Consider the following 26,232-nt stretch of genomic DNA (forward strand, 5'->3'; position numbering starts at 1 on the left):
ATGACAGGCACGTCACAGTGTACCCACTGTGGGCCACAGGCGCTGTGCTGGGTCCCCTGGGGTGGAAGCAAAAGTCAAGCAGATGAGTCCTGCCTTAGAGGGTTTCAGAGTCTAGCAATTCAGCGGTTCCCTGCTCGGCAAATTAATTTAAATACATGACACAGACCGGGAGAAAAGCCGACCGACCCCCATGGCTCCAACCCTGGATGAGCAATGGCTAAGGTCTGGTGGTGGTCCCTGAGGCTCCTTACCCCACCTGCGTTTCTGTGGATTGCCAATTTCCCATGAGTGAGGGAAGGCTGGGGAGGTCGGGTTTTGCAGCCAGGCACTGCCAACGACCTGCTGCCCCTCTCAGAGCTTTGAAGAGGCGACTGGGCAGAACCAACTTGAACTCCAAGAAAGGAGTGATGCCCAGACCAGGACGCAGCATATTTTATTCTCCAGACATGGACTGGAGGCCCCTGTTCAGCTTGGAAACATGCAGGTAATGGGAGGACGCCTGTGTCTGAGCCCATGAAGGGCAGACAGCAGAGCTGACAGAGACCTAAAGGGAACATTTAGTTCGTGCCTGGGTATTTCACCGTCACCCTCTGCCAGCTTGTTTCCCTCAGTCTTGCTGTAAGCCTTCAGAGATGCGTTGGTTCACAGTAGTTCTGGCGGCTCACGTGGGGTAGAGCTTTCTTCTCTTCTTAGTTTTAAACTGAGTCTTCCAGAAGGTACTTTTACAGCCTGATGTAATAATAAGGATCTCTTGCAGAGATTTTATTTATTAAAAACCTTAACAACTCTTAATAACCTCAGGCAGACTTGGGTTTTAAATCTCTTGTCCTGGGGTGGGGAAGAAAGGGCTCTGTACCCAGCGCACAGCCATCACTGGCCCTGACGCCTGCCCACACCCATTGGCCCAAGTGTGACGAGCATGGGGGACGGCTGGGATTCACAGCACTTATTCTCTTCTTGAACAGCTTCCGGGTGGTTTTAATTATGCAGGCATACCTTGTTTTATTGCGCTTTGCAGATACTGCATTTTTTACAAATTGAAAGTTTGTGGCAACTGTGTGTGGAGCAAGTTGTAATTCTCACAGTATTTCAAAGTTTTTCATTAGTATTTTGTTTGTTACTGTGATCTGTGATCAGTGATCTTCGATGTTACTATTTCAAAAAGGTTGACTTGCTGAAGGCTCACATGGTGGTTAGCATTTTTTATCAATAAAGTATTTTTTAATTAACGTATGTACTCTTTTTTTAGATCTAATGCTCTTGCACACTTAATAGACTACAGTACAGTGTAAACATAACGTTTATATGTACTGTGGAACTAAAAACTGTGTCTCACTTTACTGCAGTAGTTGCTTTATTGGATAGTCGCTTTGTTGCAGTGATCTGGAACCGAGCCTGCAGTATCTCTGAGATACTCCTGTACATCCGGCTCCAGGTGACATGGCCCCTTTCTCTCACCTCTGCCTATTCTTCTGTGGTTCAGTCATTCCTTTGAAAACATACCACCTCCCCGTGAGTGGCTTAGCAGCTGGCTGGGGAGACAAACGTGCAAACCAATTATAATAGCGACATCTTATAAAGCGCTGGCTTGGCCATGATTCCAGCATCTATCTTCCAGGAGAGATGGGGAGAGAAGTAAAGGCAGAGACAAAGTTACCAGAGGTCAAGATATCTGACCGGGGTCTTGAGGAATAAGAATGCATTTACCAGGCTGCCAAAAGTTGGGAACGGATTTACTGAGAAAGGGAACAGCATGTGCAAAGGCCAGGAGGTGTGAAAGAGTTTGAGTGTTTATTTAGGGAATGAGGGAGGGACGAGGTTGGAAGAGTGAGCGGGGAATGAGGGTGGAGAGTATCGTGCTAAAGAGTTGGAACCTGATGTCAAGGGCAATGGAGAAGCCGCTACAGGTGGCGAGAGAGTGCCATGGTCAGGTTTGCATTTTAGAAATACAGATCTTTGTCTCCTCTTACTCTTCGTGACATTGATGGTGCCACAGTCCGACCCCACAGCCCTGATCTTTTTGGCTGGTTAGCACAAATCGATGGCTCTCTGTGGGCTGAGCTGGTGCTGTCACACCTTCAGCATCGGGCCTGCACGCCCCGCTCTAGAACTGCCCGAGGGGGAGGGGGAGAGAAGGGAAATGGTGGCGTCTGCCTCTTGCGAACACCGGCCAACTGACTTCTGCTCAAGGGAACCCAAGCCATGACTCTCTGTGTTGCTGCCGAAGGAGACCTGGAAGCTTACACAATCCTTCATCCTTTTCTGTCCAACAGAGCTTTTGTCCTTGTTGTTGTTGGCGGTGAACATTCATCCCAGGGGGGAGGCTGAAAGCTTTGCCAGCTCCCTTCTCATCAGGAGATTGAAATGGTGATACGATGAAAAATCCTCCTGTCACCACAGCAACCTCCCGGCTTATCCTCACGATGTGCCGAGCGGTCTTTACTTAATTGGAAGGGTTTTAGGGGAGAACAGGCAAGACAGCGTCATTGGCAACATACTCCTGGAAGCGGAACGCATCACCTTCTTAACTTAATTGGATAATCCATTTTAAATTGGGTGTGCAATCACGACAGGAAAACGTTCGTGTTAATGGTACATGTCTGAGCTCAACTGGCCCTGGCAGAACTCTTTAATTCCCCCAAATAATTTTTGTGAAGATAATACGATGTATCGTCTGTCAGAGTGGAGAAAGAACAAAAGTCCAACGAGCATTTTTATCCTGGAACTTTCTAGAACACCTTGGTTGGCTGCAGAATGCCACAGGAGACCCATCTATCCTGGACTCCATTCGGGGGTCTTTTGTATCTCAAAGGCTTTTGTATCTCTGTGCTCAGCCCCGGGTCTGAGTGTCGAGGGCCTGGCGTGTTTTGTTGGGTGTCTTTTTCTCTTTTGCGTCCCGTCAGCTGCTTGGAGGGTTTGGAGTACAACAGATGGCAACTGGGCTTTGCCTCGGGGCCGAGGGGTTAATCAGGACCTCTCTGCAAGCTTTTGGTCCTGGATGCAGCCGGAGACCTGTGGGGTAGCTGCTGGCCTCGTGGAGGGATTCCAGCCTGGCCACATTGCCCCAGGAGAGAGCAGCTGGCATGAGGCAGCCAGGCTGCAGGGGGGACCCTGCGTGTTGATTGGGGGTGTCGCCTGTCTTGCACAAGCTTCCAAGCCAGCTTCCTTGTGGCACTCAGTGTTCCCCCAAATAGGGCCGTTGCTAAGAAACACCCAGAGTCTTGGGAATAACTTCAGCGCCGTGTTGATGAGGCTGCTGTGCTTGGCAGCCCGGCTGAATCCCCTACGTCAGGCCGTTACCCAAGCCCACACCAGTTTGCCAGCATGAACCTTCCCGCTTCTGGGCTTCTAGCTGCAGGAAAATTTAGTGGCTGTGTAGACAAACTGACAAAATCCCTGACGTTCGCAGCATACTGCCCGCCACCCACCATCCACCCACCAGGCCCAGCTGCTCCTCTGAGTGGCCTCCTCTCCATCTCCTGCCTGGGCTCCGGCAACAGTTTATCTCAGTTCCTACCCCAAATCTGTGACAGAAGGAGGGGAAGCTCACATGTACGGAGCATCTGTCTTGAGCCAGGCCCTGTGGTAGATATTTTTACATTTAGAGACTCGTTCCCTAACACGTGAACTGCCTGTCGTCTCTGTTGGCAGTGGGCCCATTTTAGAGGTGGGGATACTGAGTCTCAGAGAGGTTAACTCACAGGTTCAAGATGAAGCAGACGGTGAGCAGCAGAGCTTTCTGCCTCGGAGTCTTGACCCCAAGGCCCACGCTCAGGACTGCGAAGCTGGAGGGTCACACAGCTGCAGAGCCAGGAACTCAGGCTTGAATCCCATATTTCTCATATTGTGGATTACTGCCCCAGGGCGGGCAGGCAGAGGGGTCCAGCTTCCAGTGTTTGTTGTTGGAGATGATAATGGGAAAAACTACTGGAAGCGTGAGGTGGTAGTTCTGGATGCCCCGGAACACCCTGCACTTCCTTTGCCTCCAGATGACACTTCCTAAAGAGAGCCAGACTGGAGCACGGCACCCCTCCGCCTGTGCACCTGCCCAGCTCCCTGCAGCCTCCAGGAAAGGCTCCAAAGTCCCTTCACCATCTGGCCCCATCCCGACTGCTCCCCCTGCAACTGCCCCACCCACAGGGGAAGTAGGGGAGCAGTTTTACATTTTATTAACATTCCAGAGGCATTTAATAAAAATACCCTTGAGTGTTGAAAGGGAGCCAGGGGGAGACAAGACTCCCCATCCAGTGAGAAGCAGCCGCGGGCCCAGAGCGGGTGGGAAAATGCCCTTAACATCATGCAGTCTGGGCCTCTCGGGTGGGGTGGGCGCCCCCTGGGCAGCAGGGACAGGAGCCCTTCACTCCAGGCCAGGAGAGAATTTGGAAGGGCGGTTGGCCCTGCAGCTTTACAGTGCCAGAGAATAGAGATCTCAACCCAAACCACAAGGAAACCTCCCCCGGGAGTCGGCCAATTCCGAGACAGAGTTGGAGCCCTTTATTGGCAGCACGTTATTCTTAGAAGTTGGAAGTGGGGCTGGGTGTGATCGCGCGTGTGTGTGAATGTGCGCACTCTAAGCTTCAGCTCTAGACCCAGGACGGCCCAGGCTGCGCTGGACCCAGTGCCCTCAGCAATGTGACGGCATGAAGGCGGGCCAAGCTCTGGAAAGGGAAGGCCAGGCCTCCCTGCCCCGATGGACAGAGACGTTGAGAAAGAGGAAGGAGTTTCCTAGGGCTGCCGTAACAAATTAGCACGCACGTTGGTGGCTCAAAGCAATAGACATTTATTCTCTAAAAGATCTGAAGGCCAGAAGTCTGAAATCGAGGTTTCAGCAGGGCCGCGCTCCCTCTGAAGGCTCTAGGGGAACATCCTTCGTTGCCTTTTCCATCTTCTGGTGGCTCCCGGAAATCCTTGGTTCCTTGACCTATAGCTGCACCTGCCAGTCTCTGCCCCAGTCTTCCCATGGCCTTCGTCCCGTGTGTCTCTCTGGATTTTTCCTTTTCTTGTAGGGACATCAGTCATTTAATTTAGTGCCCACCCCAACTCCAGGGTGATTCCATCCTGACATTCTTAGCTGATTACATGTGCAAAGACCCTATTTCCAGATAAGGTCTCATTTGAGGATGGGTGTGGATTTTGGGTGGAGGGAGTGCCATTCAACTCAGGACCGAGGAGAAGGACTGCCCCAGGGGAGGGAGCTCAGACTCATGGGTGGGTCGCAGGAGCCCTTTTATAGCTGCTCTACGGCCACCGTTGGGAGGCGAGCCTGCCCACAGCAGATTCCTAGCAGAGCCCAGTACAGCCAGCCAACCTCTGCGTCCCCTCGGGTTCAGGTGGCAGGGACGAGAAGAGGCAGGGCCTGCCACTGCCATGCAAGCAGCCATCAGACACTTAGAGGATGAGGCCAGAGGCCAGATTCCCTTCCCTTGCTGTTCCTCAGAGCCCAGCAAGGAGCTTTCCACACAAACGCATCTTCAGTGTTGAAAGCATGTTTGCGTGTTATGGAGGAGGAACTCGGAGCATGACTCCTACAGTGAGTCCTTGTTCTGACTTTGGAGAGAGGACAGTTAGGTTCTGTGTCGGGAAAGAATGAGTCAGATCGTGGTCTGGACGGGAACCCAAAACAAGGAGCTGAACACAGGGTGTTGGCTGCGAAGCCGGGGGCCTGGAGGCTCAGCTTTGCTACTTACTAGGTTGTGAACCCAGCTTGGAGCCCCGGCTCCCTTATCTGTGAAATGGGTTTCAGAGTGTTGTGAGGCTTACATGAGATGCTGCATAAGCCTTCTGTAACTGTAAACCAAAGTACCCATATAAGGAATTTTGATTCCTTGAAGGCAGAATAAAACGAGAAGACAGTGTGATATAATGAGGATGCTATTCAATTAGATCATTGCTTGTAGGTGAAATTCCACTGGGTGAGAGCTCGTGTTTTGAGGACTTCTCTGAGTGAGGCACTGACATACACTGGCCTTTTAGAAAAAACTGCCCTAGGAGATATTTTTATTTCCCTTTTAGGAATAAACTATCTAATTTGGGGAAAGCAACTAATACATCTCCTGTCCCTTCTTAACTTCGTTTGTATGTTTTTCAAAGACACCACCATCCTTTATCGTGTTTTGAAGATTGTTTAAAATTCATTTTCCTAAATTCATGTAAAAATGTTGCTTTGAGAATATCAACATTTCATATTAAATGTGTTTCCAACTCATTGAATTGAGGTGAGCAAACCGAAGCCGGCAGAAGTTCAGTACCTTTTCAAGGTCATAGGAAGTAGTGAAGCTGGGATTCAAACCCGGGTCCGTTCATCCCAGTGCTGGTTGCACTTCGCCTCTGGCCCGTCAAGGCCCTGGGCCTGTCTCTTTGTGTGAGCAGCTCTGCTCAGGCCTGTGGATACTGGGAGGGGTTGCCCATCACCCTCCGTGCCCCCTCCAAGCCCTTCTGCTGCTCGGCGGGGACCGTAACCAGGCCCTGTATGTGGACATCAGCTTCCCGTTATTTTCCTGTCACCCTTGGGTGTCACCCACTTAGAGGTGGGCTTCTGATGTCCATCCTGCTGTGGTGGGACCGCTGGGTCCCCGGTGCCTCAAGTAGGGTGTCCCATCAAAGCAGGCACCTCCTCTGCCCTGCAGGTGGGCAGAGGCAGCTCTAGTGGGGTTAAAGAACAGCTCAGGAAGGCCGGCCTTCCTCAGGAGGAGCTAGAAGTGCCCTAGCTTCCTGAGCGTGGAGCTGGTTTTCCCAGGCTCGCCGCAGTTACCCCGAGATTCCTCTGGAATGCAGAGCCCGTGGTCCTGGCAGCCTGGCTTAAGCAGCAGCCTCTCAGCCAGCTCAGCTGCTTTCTGGGAGAGGGTGTGGTGGTGGAACACAGAAGGCTTTGGTCTTGGCTCTGGGTAGAATTGGGTTCCAACTTCAGCTCCTCCAGCTACAAGCTACGTGATCTTGGGTGCCTGAGCTTTTCAGAGCCAGCTTTCCTTCTCTTAATTTGACAAGCAGAACATATGAAACATAATTTTTTTAATGTGAAAATGCAGATAAGCAAAAACATTTGCAAATCAGTGGTAATCCTACCTCTGTCAAATTTTATTATACACCTTTCAAGGTTAATTTTTCTCCTTTTATTTGATACATGTAAAATGATTTCACTAAAATAACGGAAGCCTCCCAGGCATGCTGCTTTTCCCCCTAATTTTAATTTAGAGACATGGGGAAATGTTAATGATGTATTGTCCTCTAAAAGACCTCTGTGGAATTCTGTCGTAAGGCTCACCCAGTATTGAACCCACCCCTGTGGGCTGGGAAATTGGGTATAACCTCACTTCCAACCAAGAGCCTCGACTTTTTCATCTTAAAAATGGGATCACAGGGGCTTCCCTGGTGGCACAGTGGTTAAGAATCCGCCTGCCAATGCAGGGGACATGGGTTCGAGCCCTGGTCCAGGAAGATCCCACATGCCGCAGAGCAGCTAAGCCCGTGTGCCACGACTACTGAGCCTGTGCTCTAGAGCCCGCGTGCCACAGCTACTGCAGCCCGTGTGCCTAGAGCCTGTGCTCTGCAACAAAGAGAAGCCACCACAATGAGAAGCCCACACACTGCAACAAAGAGTAGCCCCCGCCCGTACACAGCAACAAAGACCCAACGCAGCCAAAAAATAAAATTAAATTAAAAAAAAAAGGGATCACAGTGCCCATCTTGCCAGGCAGTGCACGTACACCACGTGACAGACCCTCGCAAATGCCTGCTTCTTTCTCTTGCCCTTTCTGGCCACGGGTTCCTTTCAGGTAGGCTATCTACCCCGGCCAGACGAAAGTCCCCCAAGTAAATCCTTCCCACTTCCCCGCCCCAGGATCTCGGTGACAGGCGCCCAGGGCCAGCTGCCTGCATCACCCTCCCCGAGGGCCGCAGCCACAGCAGACGCCATGGATCTGGGCTGCTCCCTCCAGCCTGGGCAGTGCGTTTCCTGTTCTGAGAGGCATCAGAGAACAACGAGATTGGCTGGGGTGTCTGGTTAGTGTTTGCACCAGTTGTCAGGCTGGACGTGCGGCATCTCGGCTGAAGCTGCTGGAGCATTCTGAGCGGGACGCTTGGATTCCCCAGTTGCTCGCGTCTGCTGCTCTCTGCGGGAGGGCCTCTCTTCCCCCCAGTCCTGAATCAGTTGGCGTGTGTGAGGTTTTCTTCACAGTGGATGTCAAGTGCTGGCCACACGAGGCATGACGGACTGAAGCCTCGCGTCTACTTCTTGTCTTAACCCAACTAAATAGAACATCATGTTTCCCCTCCTTGGTCGAGATGTGTAAACCAGGTGTGTTTCTGTCTGCCGGACGACCCAACTGGTCACCCAGACCCGTGGGAATAAGTACAGCCTTCTAAGAGGCTTAATTTGAACTCTTCAGTTGTCATTACAGCTGATAGAGGGTGGTTTTTACATTTTGTTTCGGTTTTGCTTCCATGGGAGTGTAAAAATAATAATGCTAAGAGCTGATATATACTGTGGGCCTATCACGTGTGGCTGTCGCAGGCATTCTGCTAAGCGTTACGTGGATTACACAGTCAGTCCTGCAAGGTGGATGCGAGGTCGGTCCCCTCATTTTATAGATGAGGAGACGACTGATAAGAGACAGGGTGGCATTTGACCTCAGGCCGTGACTCTGGAACCGCTCCTTGTCATCCCAGTGGCAGCCCTGGTGGCCAGGTCAAGTGGGAATTTATGCAAAGATCCACCACTCTGTCCTCTGTACCCAGCCCTGCTGCCAGTGTTGGGTTCAGAAAAGGATGGGCTGTCTGTCGTGAGCCGCAGACATCTCTCAGTTTCGAGAACACGATAGGAAAGTTGTGAAATCGGGGATGGTAGGGGCAGGGGTCCTGCAGTTTCTGGGAGCCCTGAAATGGTGGAGGATGAAGGGAGCCGCAGCCCTACTGATGGGGAACCCACAGCTGGTCCGGCTCCTCCTGGGGTCAGGAACAACCCCCGAGGGAAGGGCAGCACCGGGAAGGAATGAGAGCTGGGGAAAGAAGTCCGAGCACAGGAAAGCCCCAAGCATGACCTTACATCAAAATTGGGGTGCGGGCTTCCCTGGTGGCGCAGTGGTTGAGAGTCCGCCTGCCGATGCAGGGGACACGGGTTCGTGCCCCGGTCCGGGAAGATCCCACATGCCGCGGAGCGGCTGGGCCCGTGAGCCACGGCTGCTGAGCCTGCGCGTCCGGAGCCTGTGCTCCGCAACGGGAGAGGCCGCAACAGTGAGAGGCCCGCGTACTGCAAAAAAAAAAAAAAAATGGGGGTGCCAGGCCAGAGCCGACAGAGGCAACAGATATTTGCCGGGATACGTGGAATTACAGTTTATTAAGCTCTCACAGAAGGTGTGAGGCTGTGGAGGTTTGCATTAGCCCCCAGCGTCTGTCTGGGAGTTTTCCACTTAAAAATGCCAGCAAGAAAGCAGATGCGAAAGTATACGTATTGGATGCATCCCGTGGAGCTTTAACCAGCCTGGGAATTAGCCGTGGAAAATTGTCTGTCATGGGGTGAAGCCTCTGGCTTCCTGCCTCAGTCAGTTCTCTCCACAATGAGAGTCATTCATTCAATAAACATGGAGCGAACTTAATGGTATCCTTCATAACATCAAAATTAAGACAGTAAATTCAATTCCACAAGCATCTCTTCATTACCCTGCACTGTAATTTTTTTTAAACCATAATACTTAATAGACATATGTCTGAGTTCTCCACTGTATGGGATTATTTACACAAGCTCCTTCTTCTTCCATGGGAGGAGAAGGCAGAGTTAGGTGTAATGTACACATATTTAAACACACCCATGGACACACCTATGTGTAAGCCTGGAACCCTCAGGGCAGCAGGCGACCCTGAGGGAAGTGGAAACAGGACCCACTCTCTCAGCACTGTCTGTCTTGTTAGGGTGAAATAACCTAGGGAGACTCTCATGGGACCAGAGGTAGCTGGTGCGTCAGGAAGGGTTCCTTTGCACAAGGCGGCCACAGTCCTGCCCCAGATGGACTGCTTGCCCTGTAGGCCCCAGCAGTCTTAAAACACCCACTGGGCAGTGGTAATGGAGGGAGTGGTTTGGGGACCCGAGCTTCCACTTCTGCTGGAACTGCTGCTTGGGGTGCGTTGAGTGGATGTTGCTTTCCCCCGTCGCTGAAGTTGGTCCCGTCCTTGCCGCCTGTAACCTCACACGGAATGCCGGGTCAGAAGTCCACCCTGGTTGTGAATACACATTTGATGGGAAATTACGAACAGAGGCTGGTCCTCCACATGTGGAGGGAAGATGTGTGCAACTGTTGCCCTGAAACCGTGCTTGAGAGTCAACTCGGCCCAACTGGACACAGACAGCGTTTGTCAGGTTACCAGGCAACCGTAAACAACAAATATGTGTGAGTCTGGGAGGAAGGGGTGGAAAAACCAGGCTTCTTCTCAATATCCTTGTCACTTTTCATAATAAGAGCCCATCCCCAAGTGCTCTCGTGTCCTGGGCTGTGTCAGCCCGAGTCTTGTGTCACCTTCCGTTGTGGCCAAGTGCTCTGGAGTCAGACTGCCCAAGTACACACTCGTGATTGGGGGTGATCTATACTCTCTGAGCCTCAGTTTGCCCATCTCTAAAATGGGGATAATAACAGCTCCAATCTTTCAGAGGATTAAATGACTTGAAGGTGGTCAAGTTCTTAGTACACAGCCTCATAGATAATAGTCCGCAAATACTACCTGATGTCATTCCCCTGTATTGTGCGTTTTCTCAGCAAGCCCCTCATAGGCCAAACTCTTGCAGGGAAACCTCCTTTTGGAGGCTACAGAGAGATCTTCAAACACACATGCACTCCTGGGGTCTGCCCTGGAAGTCGGGTACGAAGGGGCTGTCCGTTCAGCTGCCAGGTACCCACCTCCTCTGGGTCCACTTACCCACCTAGATCTCTGGCCTTGGGCATCCTGGTGGGGGGCTTTCCTCACTGGCTCCCCTCATGTGAGCAGATATTCCCGGTGTGGAGTTGGGCTCCCGAACAGCTGGCCTGCACACTCTGACCTCCTTCCTGCCCCCCACCCTCCCCCCTCCTCCCAGCCCTTCCCAGCCTTCCATCTTTGCAGAGGTTTCAAATTGTCCAGGTAGCCACATCTAATCCATCTTTCCTTTGGTTTCTAGAGAAGCAAGACCCTCCCTGGTTCTTTCCAAAAGCGGTTTGTTTCTCCTTCGGTCGTCAGCTCCTTCAGTTGTCTCCATCCCTGTCACCGTATAGCCTTTCCCTAAAAAAACTATCTTGGTGTCCAAGCAGCTCTCCTCGGGAAGGCAGCAGCTGCTGAAGGGCCCTTACTGCGTCAGCGGAGTTCAGGGCCCTGTGCAGTGTCTTCTGTTTTCTGTTCAGAGTGGGGGTTCGCATGTTATGGTAGTTGCCATCCAGCCATCAAAAGTTCCCACCATCTTCCCTTTAAGCCTGCCAAAATTCTTAAAATTCCTTATGTTCTGGATGGACCTTGAGGGCATTATGCTAAGTGAAATAAGTCAGTCAGAGAAAGACAAATACTGTATGATCTCAGTCATGTGGAATCCACGAAAGCTGAACTCACAGAAACTCACAGAGTAGATTGATGGTTACCAGGGGCTGAGGTGGGGAACCAGGGAGATGTTGGTCATAGGGTACCAGTTTCTAGCAGTGACATGAGTAAATTTGGGGGCTTTAATGTACAGCGTGGTGGCTAGAGTTAATAATACTGTAATATATACATGAAAGTTGCAGAGAGAGTAGACCTTAAATCTTCTCACAACAACAACAACAAAATAGTAATTACGTGGGTGAAGGATGTGGTAACTAACCTTATCGTGGTTGAGTAAATTATTTTGTGATCTATACGTGCATCAGATCACACTGCACACCTCAAGCTCACACAATGTTATATGTCAGTTATATCTCAGTAAAGCCGAGAAGAAGGATTCCTCACGTTCTCTGTCTAAATAAAAGCTTTACTGAAGTAGAACTCACATACCAGCTAATTCACCCATTTAAGGCATACAAGTCACTGTGCTTTGAGTGTCTTTATAGAGTTGTACATCCACCATCACAATCAATTTTAGAGCATTTTCACTACCACCCCCCCAAATGTCTTACCTTTCAGCTGTCACCCCTCGATTCCCCCATCCCACCTAGTCATCCCCTAGGAGACGACTCGTCCACTTTCTGTCTCTATAGATTTGTCTCTTCTGGATATTGTATACGTAAATAGAGTCCATCATACAATATGTGGCCTTTCGTGTCCGGTTCCTTTCACTTAGCAGAACACATTCAAGGTGTGTCCGTGCTGCAGCTGTGCCAGTGCCTTCATTCCCTTCTGTGGCTGGATGACATTCTGTCGTATGACTGTCCCCTGTTTTGTTTATTTCTCAGTTGATAGTCGTGGGGGATGTTCCTTATGTTCTTTTTAACACATTGAGGCCCAGCTCTCTATTTGAGATTGCCTTTCAATTTCCAACCACTTTTATCATTTTTATCACAGCCCCAAATGACTTCTTGGTTTGCTTGTGAACGTAATCCCTGCTCAGACATTATGTTCTGAATACCCATAATAAAATTAAAGGTTGGTTCTGTTAAAAAAAAAAAAAAATTTCCAAGACCTGGCAGAAGAAAGGATTCAGCCCATACAGTTTCTCTTTTCTTCTGTGTAATTATTTAGGCTTTAATGATTCACTCAGTTTAGATGAGTGTTCAAACTGGCTGAGAATAAAATGAAGTTTTCCTCCAGGGAGAAGAATATTATGAGTGGGAAACAAATATACCTTAGAATTTTAGCAGAGGAACACACCAGGCAAGCATGCTTTCTTTTTATGGGTCAGGTGGCACCAGTAACACCCTTATTTAACCCTTTCCTTTTGGGAGCTGATTTCTCCCAGGCGCGTTGTCTACTCAGGCCTGGTGTGCAGAGATGATGCCAGTTAGGCCCAGGTGGAACTCTTAAGTTTACTAGATCTCTCTGAAGTTTCTCTAAGTGGTTTTCAGTTTTGCTAGTGTCGAGTGTGAAAATGAGGTCAGATGGAGTAAATGGGATTTGGTGGGTTAAATTGCAGGCCAGGATGCCATGCACTGGAACTGTTCAGCTTTGAATCTCACGTACTCAGGTTTGAACCTCCTGTGTGCTGGTACTGAGCAAAGTTTCGCCAGGATTTGCGTTATTGGGTTTTCTGGTGCTGCCTGGGGACCTTGTGTGTCCCTCCCTTAGATGCCTGCCCTGAAGAATTCTTCCTTGAAAATCTCAGTGGCTTGGTAATTATGCCCATCCCTCCTGACTGCTGGATAAATTCACTTCTGGGATTTGAGGATGCATTTAAGGAGGACAAAGGCAAGTTAGCAGAGGTTGTAATGTAACAAGAGGGGAAGCAAAAGCATAATATATTTATACACCAAAATGATCACAAGATGAACATCAAAATTTAATTCAGTTTCCTCTCATATATTTGAAAGTTGCTAAGAGGGTAGATCTTAAAAGTTCTCATAACAAGGGAAATAAAAAATGTGTGTGTGTGTGTTGATGGATGTGAACCAGACTTATTGTGGTGGTCATTTTGCAGTATACACAAATGTCAATCATTATGCTGTACACCTGAAACTAATGTTATATGTCAATTGTATCTCAATTTTTAAAAATTTGAGATGAACTAATTTTAAAACGTCGTCTCTACCAAGGGGGCTCTTTGATTCTCTCCCTCCAACTTTGTGTGGAAATGGGAAAAACCTTAGGCTTTAGAATTAGTAGATCTTGTGGCCCTTGGGCACATCACTTCCTATCTCTGAGCTTACGTCATAAGGATGATACCTTCCAGCCTACAAGTGGGTTCATGTGAGATCAAATGGGATCACTTGTGCATAACACCCAGGACAGAGTAGATGCTCAACAGCAGCTACTTTTCAAGCTCTTCTCCCCCAAATGATTTTTTTTTTTTTACCCTCATTCATACCCAGGTTTTTATTTTTTATTTTTTCGGTACGTGGGCCTCCCACTGTTGTGGCCTCTCCCGTTGCGGAGCACAGGCTCCGGACACGCAGGCTCAGCGGCCATGGCTCACGGGCCCAGCCGCTCCACGGCATGTGGGATCTTCCCGGACCGGGGCACAAACCCGTGTCCCCTGCATCGGCAGGCGGACTCTCAACCACTGCGCCACCAGGGAAGCCCCCATACCCAGGTTTTAAGAGGAACAGTTTGTAAGGAAGTCCTCTTCCCACAGGATGGTGCCGCTACCTCTCTGTGCTTGAGGGAGAGCATCTTTGTCTGCCTTGAGTACCCCGGGCCCGGCAAACATTTGATAGACTTTGCTAATGTTCGGATTTAATAAATCTCAAGAACAGCACAGCCTTTAAAATGAAGCCCGTTCTCCCAATGGGGGGTGGAAACTTTTGCAATGATTATTGGTTTTCATTTACATCCTAATGTTTGAGGATGGGAGCCATAAACTGAAGAGCCAGAAGTAGATACCAGCAACTGGAAATACTGTAGAATGTCGTGAACATCCAAGTAGACGCTTTGTTTTTTCCTCCAGCGGCTTTCTTGGCAGAGAATTAAAAAGGAAAAAAATGGCTGCATGATTTAAGAAAACACTGTGGTGTTTTGGTGATAATAACTTACATTTCTATAATGCTTTCCAGCTTACAGAATGCTTTCCCATTATTATTTCATTGAATTCTCACAAGTCCCAGAGGTAGGTAAGACAATACTATATTATGGTAAAGGAAATGCTGCCTCTACCACTTACCTACCATGTGGCTCTGTGGGTTATTTAAACGCTCTAAGCTTATTTTCCTAAGGTCTAAAATGGGAGTTGAATCATCCCTTTCTTTTAGGATCGCTGTACAGATTATATGAGCTAACGCATAAACAATACCAGCAACAGAGTAAGTGCTTAATAATTGGCAACTGTTACTATGTTCTTAGGTATAATAATCCTCACTTCACAGATGAGGAAACTAAAAATGACCACCCATTTGCCGAAGATCACACCATTTGTAATTAGCAGAACTGGAATGCAAATCAGATTCTTCTGCCCTCAGCTTTAGTCCTCTTTCCATTACACCTTAGCTGACATGTGCCATTCAGGACTGTTTCAGTGCTTCTGCCAGCAAGGTCCCCCACAAGAATGAGCCTCTTACCAGTTTCTCTGATGCGCTCATCTTTTCCACGTCTGCTTTTGTGTTCACAGAACATCATCAAGAAGGTGATCGGGCAGAAGTTTGTGTATAAATTCGTCTCTTTCCCGGAGATACTGAAAATGGACCCTCACGCGGTGGAGATCAGCCGGGAGAGCCTTTTGCTGCAGGACAGCGAGTGCAAGGCGCCCCCCGAGAGCCGCGAGGCCCACAGACACGGCCTGTCCGCCCTCAAGAGCGCCAGCCGCAACGAGTACATCCACTCGGGCCTGTACTCGTCCTTCACCATCAACTCCCTGCAGAACCCACCCGAGTCCCTCAAGGCCATCAAGACGGAGAAACTGGAGGAGCCTCCGGAAGACAGCCCTCCCGTGGAAGAAGTCAGGACTGTCATCAGGTTTGTGACCAACAAAACCGACAAGCACATCAGCAGGCCCGTGGTGTCCCTGCCCTCCACGTCGGAGGCCTTCCTGGCCTCGTCCGTCTCCGCCAAGATCTCCTCGTTAATGTTGCCAAACGCCGCCGCCAGCATCTCGTCTGCCTCACCCTCCTCCTCTCGGTCCCCGTCCCTGTCCCCGAACTCGCCCCTCCCCTCCGAACACAGAAGCCTCTTCCTGGAGGCCGCCTGCCATGACTCGGATTCCCTAGAGCCCTTGAACCTGTCATCGGGCTCCAAGACCAGGTCTCCATCTCTTCCCCCAAAGGCCAAAAAACCCAAAGGCTTGGAAATCTCCGCGCCCCCGCTGGTGCTCTCCGGCACCGATATCGGCTCCATTGCCCTCAACAGCCCGGCCCTTCCCTCGGGATCCCTCACCCCAGCCTTCTTCACCGCCCAGGTAAGAGCCGTCTCCGTCATCCTGGCCGCCCCCAGACTCAGTGGCTTAGCGGAAGGGAGGAAAGAGCAACCGAAGCAACTTCCTTCTGCCCCTCAAAGGATAGTCCGAGGGTCCCTGTGGCAAAGTCACCGTGTCCCTGTGCAGGGAAATTACTTTTCCATGCCCAGGTGGGCGCATACACAAGAGGAAAGGCTTAGGGTATTGGCCACGGTGGGATGCTTGATTGGTTTCTAGCTTTTAGGGGCCTAAAGCGATCGTAAGATGGAATACGCACACTGGCCGTCAAAGCAGATCCAAACAGTGATTTCCTAGGGAAAGCTGAGCAGGCCGGTGACGTTTCAGAAGGCGCCTGGGCTTTATGAGAATGTTATGGGAGAATCCTCTCTGGGGGGCCCTCGGTAAGTAGCCGTTTGTTTTCTGTTAATAAGAAAATAGATGCTAACCATTACGGCCATTGCAGTCGTCAGTGGGGAGCTGGGTTGTCCTGTAGTCTCTAATAAGAAATGCAGGGGCCACATCAAACGGTGAGAAAGAGAAGCTTCAGTAAAAAACGGTGCTAGTCTGAGAAAGCCCAGGTCCACAGCATAGGGGAGAGGAAAGCAAACTCGTGGAGCAGGAAAAGTCTTCGGTGCTACTAACTCCAACATGAAGGTGGCCTTTTCCTCTAAATACGGTATTCAGATGCTCACCCTTGTCCAGCTGGCAGCTGCAGGGCAAACGCAGAGCAGGTACTGGTAAACCTACTTCTGCTTCCTCTGGAAAACTGGATGCGTTTCAGTGGCAGAGGTTAAGTGCATTGGCTTTGGGGTCACAGACCTGGATTCAGTCCCTGGCTGCACTGCTGGGTAGAAACGTGACTGTGGGCACTTGCTCTCTGAGCCAGTTTCCACATCTGTGCAATGGATTGTTGTGAGGATTAAAGGGGTTAATGGCCGTGGGAAGAGAGCTGGCTACAACCGGCAGGTTTTAGTATCATGTGACTTTGTGGCACCAGGGTGGGGTCATGCTTGAGGTGGGTAGGTGCTCTCTGTCCCCTGCCTCTGTACCCTTCGCTGTAGGTGTCCTTGCTGTCACCATCATTAGTGGCAGCATAATTGAGCTGCTCATGTGTGCCAGGTACTGTTCTAAACACCGTCCATGCACCGTCTCAGTTATTTTTCATCACAGGCCCGTGAAGGAGATACTATTATTGTCCCATTTTCCCAACAGAGGTAAATGAGGCATGGAGGTAAAGTAACTCATCCAAGGTCACACAGCTAATAGGCCACAGAGGTGAACTTGAACCCGGTTAGTCCGCTCCAGAAGCCATGCTCTTTAAGTAAAATGCTCTCCGCATGTGCACTGGGAAAATACCCACTTGTCCCTGATCATGAGACGTCCGTGGAGTCTGCAGACAACTGAAAGCAGCTCTTGGGCATTTTCCTCTCCATGGCTTCTCCCAGATGATTGTGGCCCAGGGATTTCGTGTCGGCTCAGCTTGTGAGCTGGTGGTGACGGCAGGCTGCCACGGAGGGGAGGGCTGAGGGCTCGCGTGTGTGCTCTTACGTGGGGCATTTCCTGACCAAGCAAAACTGTCCAGTGACTAAGGACCGCTCAGTAAACGGCTCAGGCACAGCGGCTTCCGATGTCGCTCAGAGAAGTAACTAGAGAAGCGGGCCAGGGGGTGCAATCTGAGGATCTCCTCCGCGGCCTCCTCTGTGTTTCCAGCTGTGAGGTGTAGAGAGGCCTAGAGCCAGGCCCAGGCCAACTCTGATTTCGGTCCCTGCTTTCTCTGTGTATCACCGTCTCTGAACACGTGCCAGTCCTGTAGTTGCGTCGGAGGAAAGCGGCTCGGGCTAGCCCTGTGGTTATGGGCCTGGACATAGTGAATTTAGGGAGGCTCCGGGCAGCGGGACTGAGGATGTGTGGCTGGGCCGAGGGGAGGGGGGACAGTGACACGAGTTAGGGACAGAGGGTGGATGTGGAGGAATGGATGCAAAGCTCAGGACTGGGAGACGGCGTCTACTAGAATGGCCTGCCAGCAGGGAGTGGGAAGCACGGGAAAGCCAGATGTTTAACAGAGGACCTGTGCCTTAGGGAGATGCACTGGCTGGTCCTCCCAGGCTGTGAGGGCGGGGCCTCGACCTGTGAACGAGTGCCATGACGTCCAAGATGTGGGAGGGCGCTTCCCGAGGGGAGAGAGAGGCACAGGGCAGGGTCTGGACTAGGACAGGAGAGGGGAAGTGGCAGCCTGGGCCTTGGATCAGGTGTGAGGGGGTGGCGTTGGGGGCTAGGTAGTGTCTGAAGCCATTCAGAGCTAAAGGAGTCAACGGCTGCCCTTGGGAGATGGCGGAGTCTCAGGACTTGAGATCCCCTCACCTTCTAGTGGGCTCAGCTCTGTACCTGGAGCGCCTGTGGCTGACAGGGAGGGAGAGGTGAGGCCAGGAGGGAGAAACCAGAGAGAGCAGAGGAAGGGCAGGACCCAGGGGTGGGGTGTTCCCCCAGGTGGGTTCTCTGAGAGCAGACAGGAGAGTCAAGTGGTTTTATCTCAACTTGACAAGCCTTGAGTCTTTTAGGATTTCGGGGATGCCTCGAGTCAGTGTAGGATTTGGATTCTCCGAGAACAGGAGCTGTTTCAGGTGCCCCAGAAACTAATCCACCAGCCCCTGGTTCACCCTCCAGTGCACAGTCAGAAACAGCATCAGCTCCCTCAGCAGTTCTCCTGAAGTCCACTGGGCCTCAAACTGAGGGGTGAGCCCATCTCCCTGAAATCGCCCCCAGGGACGGGAGCGAAGGACTCCTGTTGGCCCCCAGGTCAACTCTGGGGGGGTTCCTCTACCCAAGGGAGCGTGGGGCGTTTCTCTCACAGGCAGCAGTGGTGCCTCACTCCGCGGCTCACTGGCTTCTCTCCTCCCTTAGCACTTTCTGCCGCAGAAACTGCACTTTCTGTGGGGTATGCAGTGTGTACGCAGAAACATTTGGTTACCTGTGGGGACCGCCTATCAACTTTCTTCGTGGCTAGCTTTAAAAGAGATAAAAGTGTGCTGTAATAATTTGATACCCTGAAAATGAAGTTCCCAAGAACTTGTATTTATTCCAAGAATGATTTATATTTTACTGATTCATTTATTCCAAGAATGATTCCCAGTTAGTTTCAGCTAGAAGCATGGCAGGAAGAAGGGTAGGATTAAGCATCTCAGCCTGCTTAGGGTCCTGTGGTTACAGTGCCCCCCAAGGAGGGACCTCATTAAACCACATACCTCGTGTAGGCCCAAATTCAGATTTGAAATTTCAAGCTACAGCATGACGGGCATGAAAAAGCATCAGCATCCTGCCACTCCCCCAACATCAAAACCGCCACTCCCATCAAGAATACTTGTGGCACATCTGCTGGCACCCATACAAAATGCAGTTGAGATTAGTCTCATGAGTCTTTGAGAAACGATGACAAATGTAGACAGACACGATGATCACCACGAGGCAGCCCCAGTGTGGTCTGTGAGAAACAAATGAGAATACAAAAGCCAGCTGGCACCAAGGAGTGAGGTAGTTGGAGCTCAGCCACCGAGGTCATATTGGGCTGTTGCTAGAAAAACAAGAATGTTATCTCTGATGGCATGAGCTACAGAAATTGAGATGGGGGTGGGGGGAGGAGCCAGGATGTGAAACCCTCCTGGTTTCCAGCCAGGCACCATGGAAGCCCAGATGGTGCCAACTGGAACTTCTGATTCTCTGTTATCTCCTGCATCTGGGTGTCACCTGTCCCTCTTCCTTCCATTTGCCTCTTCTGTTAGGTCTCTCCCTCCTCCTGTCTTACCAGTGTAAAGTTAGTTCAGAATCGGAGGTTGGCTCATTGCACGTCCCTCCATTTATGCCAAGGCCTCTGTTCATCTCACACGTGATGTCTAAGATGTTGAACTCAGATACGTGCGGGCACCAGGCCGTGAACTCACATCAGAGTCTGAGCATGCATGCCCCGGGCTGTTTTATTAGTAGCGGCTTTGGGTTAACACTGAGTAGAGACAGCTTGCTGAGGACTGAAATGCTAAAACCTCCTCCTGCATTTACTGATGGATGTGACAACCTTGAGCCCAGATCATAAGGTGGGAATTGGGAGTAAAATGGATGCGTGTGGCGAGGAGCGTGTGGGTAGACTGCCTCCTGGCTCAGCTCCGGAGTGGTTTGCATCTTATTGTCTCTTTCGCCATGATCACGAAAGGAAGTAAGTTTGTTTTTTTTTCCCTTCATCCCACTCCGTAACACTGCCCTAGCTCAGCCTGCAGCTTTCTCCATACTGGCCCTACAGAAGAAGGACGTCCTTTTAGGGGCTCTGTTCAGTGGAGGATGTCATTGGTAGACTTTTGGGTGACTTGACACTCCAGCTGAAGGTTCTTGCTTCTCCCAGCTCTGGATTGCCTAAGATGAACAAAGTGTGATCGTCGCCCTCCCTCTTTCCACCCTGGGGCCCGTCTTTCCTGTAGATCCTTTGTGGATCTGCCGACTTCTCCCCAGTTCTACCCTTATTCTATTTTTCCCCCTAACTCTTACCGTAGCTCCCCTGGACCAATAGGGAATTCTCCTCTTTGTCCTCTTTTCCTTCAGATCAGCACATTCAGTGCCACACAAACTTGTGTGTGACTCTACTTCTTTTTGGAAGTTCTTAAAACCATGTTTTTATTTGAATTCAGACAACTCTAGGAGTTTCCAGAGGTTCACTGCCAACCTTTTGAGGATTTTTTTAAACCACAAAATGGCACTGTCATGGATTCTGTTGGCATCCATGGGAGATTAAGATTAGAGATGTTTGTTGCTACAACCTGCCCAACCATCGGCTAGGCACCTGGAGATACAGAGGTGAGCAAGACAGACACAGTTCCTGTTCTCATGAGCTTACAAGCTTGCTGTCCAGTAGGTAAAGAATAAGGGCAATATATAACATGGGGTGGTGTGAAATTATAGAGGGCCCTGGGAACTCACTGAGGAATTTATACTTGTTTTGATGGGAAATTAATAGCTGCTGAAGGTGTAAGTCAAGGGAAACAAAAATTCCTGTTAGAATCTATCAACAAGTAATTATTTAGCATTATTTGCAAATCACAGGAAGGACACCAAAAGTACAAGTGCCTATTTTTATGACCTTAGGACCGAGCCATGACAAGGCATACACACGCACAAGATGGCACACGGCAAGAGCCAGATACACAGTGCAGAGAAGTACCTTAGGAACAGAAGGGGGAAAGAACATGTAGTTCAATTCAACAAACCCAGACTGAGCACCTATCATGTGTCACAGGCTTTGCTTGGAGCCGGGGGCGCAAACGTGAATTAGATAGTCTGTTAGTTGGGAGGGAACTCATAACTTAAGTTGGTTAATATAGTATCCCAGACACAGTACAAATGGAATTCTTAGGTATAAAAGGAATACTAAGGAAGAAGGTATTAACTTTCTTGGGGATGGGGAAGGGTGTTGAAAAGGTGTTCGTGGAAGGGGTGATCACACTTGGTCAGGGTGTTAAAGGATCAGCAGCAATTTATCTGGCACATGGGGTGAACGGGGCACTGTAGGCAGAGGAACACCTTGAGCCAAAGCATAAAGATGTGCAACAGCCTTGTGCATTAGGGCAGAACAGTAGTTCAGTAAGAGGGGAGGATACATTCCAAAGGTATAGGAAGTGGTGGAAGATGGAGCCTGAGTGACATAGTTGAGAATTGTGTTTTAGAAACCGTCCTGATGACGTGGATTAGGGAGGGGAGAGGCTGGAAGCAGTTAGGATATGACTGTAAAATTCCAGGTGAAAGACAATGAGGACCTAAGGCTGTGACAGTGGCATGAGGCGAAAAGCGATGGTTCTGGGGGACACAGGGACTGCCACCAACAGGACTTGGTGATGGGTGTGGAGGTGCTAGGGGAGAGCCAGAAGTTGAGTATGAGTTTCACGGAAGGAAAGAAGCTCATGGGGAAAGGTTACAGGTCCGGTTTGGGCTGTGTTGAGTTTGAGGAGCCTGAAGGACATTCAGGAGGAAACACCCAGCTGCAGCTGGGGCTAAGGAGAGAGTCTGGGGATGGCCAAGGGATGGTTACTAACTGCAGAAGCAGATGCGATCACTTGTGGAACAGCTCTAGCCCAGGGGACCATGGGCTGAGTGGTCAGGACAGTTCGGGAATGAGTGCTGAAGAACGAGTAGGTTGGAATTGTGTGGTGCTCAGGACACTTCAACCAAAGCTGGGGGTGGGGGCATGCACGGGGGGCGGGGGGGGGCTTTCACGTGAAACTAGGCTATGGGGGAACCTAGAATTATGGCCAGGGAGGTTGTACTCTTTTTTTCCCTGCAACTAAACGCAGTGTCTTAAGGGGATTGATTCAGTGGCAGTGCTCAGAACAGACTGGAAGGGAGAGCTCAGAGGCAGCTGCCACCTAAGTTGATAGGGGCTCGGATGCAGCAAGACTGGAAATGAGGGGGTAAACAGGAGAGTCAGTTCCAGGAAGTGTCCACAGGCCATGCCCAGAGGGTGTGGCAGGGGGTGAGGGGAAGGCATTTTGCGCCTCAGTGACTGGACGCGGGGTCGTAGACAGGGCTGTGAGTACAGGGATAGTGTCTTGTTCTACCATTGTTTCTCTGGCGCCTGATACATACTATGTACTCGGTCAGTGTTTGTCGAGTGGGTAAATGGTGCTCCTGTTGATAGAAATGGATGCGTCATAAACACTGGACACGGGGTTGTAGACAGGGCTGTGAGTACAGGGATAGTGTCTTGTTTTACCATTGTTCCTCTGGCGCCTGATACATACTGTGTACTCGGTCAGTATTTGTTGAGTGGGTAAATGGTGCTCCTGTTGATAGAAATGGATGCGTCATAAACACTGGATTTGGAAAGAAGGTGGTGAGTTTGTGCTGTCTGGTTGAGGGGAAATCAGGAATCTCCTTTGAGGAGGTGGAGGGCATTTTGATGGTCAGAGGGCATGATCCAGGAGGAGGGCACTCAGGAGGGGTGTGTCTGGACAATGTTCCTCACCAGGTTTAGCTCAAATATGAGGGCTTTCTAGAAGACTCAGTATTAAGTGTAAGAAGAACTGAGTGGGGAGGATGAAACGAGGTCCTGAGAGGAGGGTCTTTCCCCTTGAAAATGAACACCCATTGCCTTTAGGCCCTAGGGCATCCCCTTCCCTGGCAGGTGCCAGGATCAATAAGTCCCTATCTGCCACTCAGAAGAGCTCATTTGCTAAGACATTCTTCAGTGAAGGAAGAGGAAGCGTGCGTTTTGCTGGTGGCTTCTTTCTTTAGCCTCTACCTCGGGCTCAGCTTACTCTCCATGACTCAAGGTGCTTGTGGAGAGAGGCTGTGAAAGCTCACATGATACCAGAAATAACCCAGGCCAGGCTTTATAGGAATCTTCCCTAAAAGAGCAACCAACCAGTTTTTTTCTCTACGGCCACAGGATCTTCAGGCAGAACAGGGATGGGAGGGAGACGAGTGAATGAAGTCATTTTACAGTATTTATTTGCATGTATTATAGAAGACATTTCGAATGTATTTAACATGAGAAACAGAAGGCTACTGTATTCTGAGTATATCCTGTATCCCTTAGAAACAAATATGCAAAACATCTCAAATTCAGACATGGGTATGAATTTTAGACTATGAAAATATATTCTACACCTCATATGTTGCTCAGAGGATTAAAAAGAAATGGATATATATTTATGGCCATGGATGAGAGAAAGGGAGCTGGCTATGTTTTGTAGTTTAGCAGATTCACTGTCTCTTTAGAGCTGTGAGACTTTCATTGGTAGGTAAACTAGGAGGCCCTGGACACATTGGTTAGTAAATGTCAATGTGGCATACTGTGGTTGGGACCTGGATTCAGAGAAACATGCAAATACTAGTTCTCAGATCACCTGAGCTGTGGACTTGACCCTAACATGACTGCGAGGAACCTTAAAGCACCAGCTGACTAGGTTGGTTTGTCTATTTCAGAACATTAAGTACTTTTTTCCATATACAGTTGAGGATTTCTCCCATGAACAGGTGAAATACAGTTCATTAGGTACACTTTTAATTAATTACTAATGATAACAGTCCTGAACACTTACTGAGCATTTGCTCCAGGCACATATTAAGAGCTTTACATAGATCATTTATTCTTCCTAACAATCCTGTAATGTCAAAAAAGTAGGCATTTTTCTCCCTGTCTTGCAGATTAGGAAACTGAGGCATAGAAAGGTTACCTAGCTAGTAAGTAGTGGTTCTGAGATTGGAACCCTGGCAGAGCCCATGCGGAGACACTAAGCCTGAACCGTTAGGCCGGATGGCCTGGCACGTTTGTGAAATTGCCTTGAATTAGAACAAATGGGAAACTTATCCAAAACAAGTATTTATCCTAGTAACCTCATAGGTCATTCAGTATGTAGGAAATGCTGTAGAACCAAAGACTCAAATAATTTGAGTATTTTCAGCAGCTTGTTTGAGAACCTTTGGATGTTTGTCTCCTTTCCACTGAACAGAGCAGACCTTTCAACTTAGGTTTAAGCTAAATGTTCTGGATAATGAACGAAGCTGCTAAGGCCACTTCTAGGAAAAAAGAACACGTCAGCATCTAGCATGATGCAATCTGAAATGCTGGCGCCCTTGCTGTCGTTCTTCCTACACAGAGCACCTTACCGACATCACAGAACCACCGAGGGGCCCCTCCTAGTCAGCTAAGGTACAAAACCACCCTGGCCAGGGCGCTTGGCTCCGCTGAGAATAAAAGCTATGCAGACTTGCCAGCTGGGGCGGTAAGTGTTGTTTCTTCTGCGCTCTGGCTGGCTTGCAGGCCAGGACTCCTGCTGCGTGTATGCAAGCAAATGCAATCCTTGGCACTCTCCCAGGAAGCCCAGAGTTCTGGCTTTATACCCAATCTGACAAGAAAGGATTTGTTTTTTCCCCCCTCCAAACCATTGCCAGGGAGATGAATTCTCATGAACCCCGTATCCGGAGTGAAATCTGGAAAACCCAGTTCAGAGCTTTTGACGAAGCTGCTATAGGGTATTTTAGCAGCAGATCCTGAAGTATTAAAGGGCTGTTGATAGGGAAAGTGAAGCTTGGGAGGCCCTTTAAAAAATGTGTGTGTGTGTGTGTGTGTAGCCAAAGGAATGGATGTCCACTGTAGAAAAATAAGAAAATATAGATAAGAAAAAATAAAATATAGATAAATCCCCTTTCATGGGATCCCATTTACTTGTACAATAAATCTTGTTTAATGCGTGAGGAGGAGCAGATTGAAGAGCACCTGGACAAAAGTTGCTAGGAACTTGAGTTTTCTACTAGAATGCTTAAGGAAGGTAACGTTTCCATACTTTCTTCCTTTATAAAATTGCTCATACAGTTAGCATTGAAATAAATTAAGCTGCACAGCCCTGCAGAAATAACAAAGTTGTCAGATTTTCCTAAAATGGTGAAGCTTGTTTCTTGGTTTGTGGCTAATGCCCCTGGCCACACTACTGACCGCAGCTGGAGTCAGGTGATACCTGTATCAAAAACTGTGTGTGTGCTTCTTTCCCAGACACCAAATGGATTGCTTCTGACCCCGAGCCCGCTGCTGTCCAGCATACATTTCTGGAGCAGCCTTAGTCCAGTTGCTCCACTGAGTCCTGCCCGGCTGCAAGGGCCAAACACGCTGTTCCAGGTGAGCATTTGGAAACGAACTTTTAAATGTGGAATTTCTAAGGGATGTGTTTCCCCAGTAAATCCTGCAAGGTAATATTTTCACTAAATGTAGGGCAGAGCTCACTGTTTAAGTTTCCAAAAGGAATTCATGTTCACGTGGCTGCAAAAGGCTGTCTTCAGAGGCACGTATTTTCACTGAGGTGGAGTTCTCACGTCAGATACCCATAAATAGAACAGTTAGTTCTTGAAGTGTTTTGGATATTTTCACTGACTATGAAAACTGGAAACTTATTAAGGAAAAAAAATTTTTAATTGTGTTTTATAAAATCTCATAAAAGACTAATACTAATACATACAAATAAAAATATATAAATAAATACTAATCTATTAGTCAACATAGTGACATCACAAAATAAATTGAAAAATAGTGAACAGCTTCTCCAAACTGTAATAGAAAAGTTACCTGCATAATTCTATGAATCAGAATCAAGTTCTTGTTCCAAAAAAAAAAAAAAAGCTTCCAGGTCATTTGGTTAAAAATGAATTAAGCCTCCGCTGTTTTATCTTGTAAAACTCCCTGTACTAGGTAAGCACATTCATTAGTCATTCCCACACTAGAATCCTGCAGTAGCATCACTTGCTAT

At 49.2% G+C, this 26,232-nt stretch overlaps 1 protein-coding gene across 1 annotated transcript in view; it reads left to right on the forward strand.

The window, feature by feature from the left end:
- Positions 1–26,232, forward strand: part of ELK3 (ETS transcription factor ELK3) — a 69,968-nt gene that overhangs the window by 35,980 nt on the left and 7,756 nt on the right. The window contains exons 3-4 of the mRNA XM_060025418.1: positions 15,179–15,961; positions 25,485–25,607. Coding sequence (XP_059881401.1) covers positions 15,179–15,961; positions 25,485–25,607 — 906 coding nt within the window. The remainder of the gene's footprint in view (positions 1–15,178; positions 15,962–25,484; positions 25,608–26,232) is intronic.

Source organism: Delphinus delphis, chromosome 11 (genome assembly GCF_949987515.2).
Source record: "Delphinus delphis chromosome 11, mDelDel1.2, whole genome shotgun sequence".
Classification (NCBI taxonomy): Eukaryota; Metazoa; Chordata; class Mammalia; order Artiodactyla; family Delphinidae; genus Delphinus; species Delphinus delphis.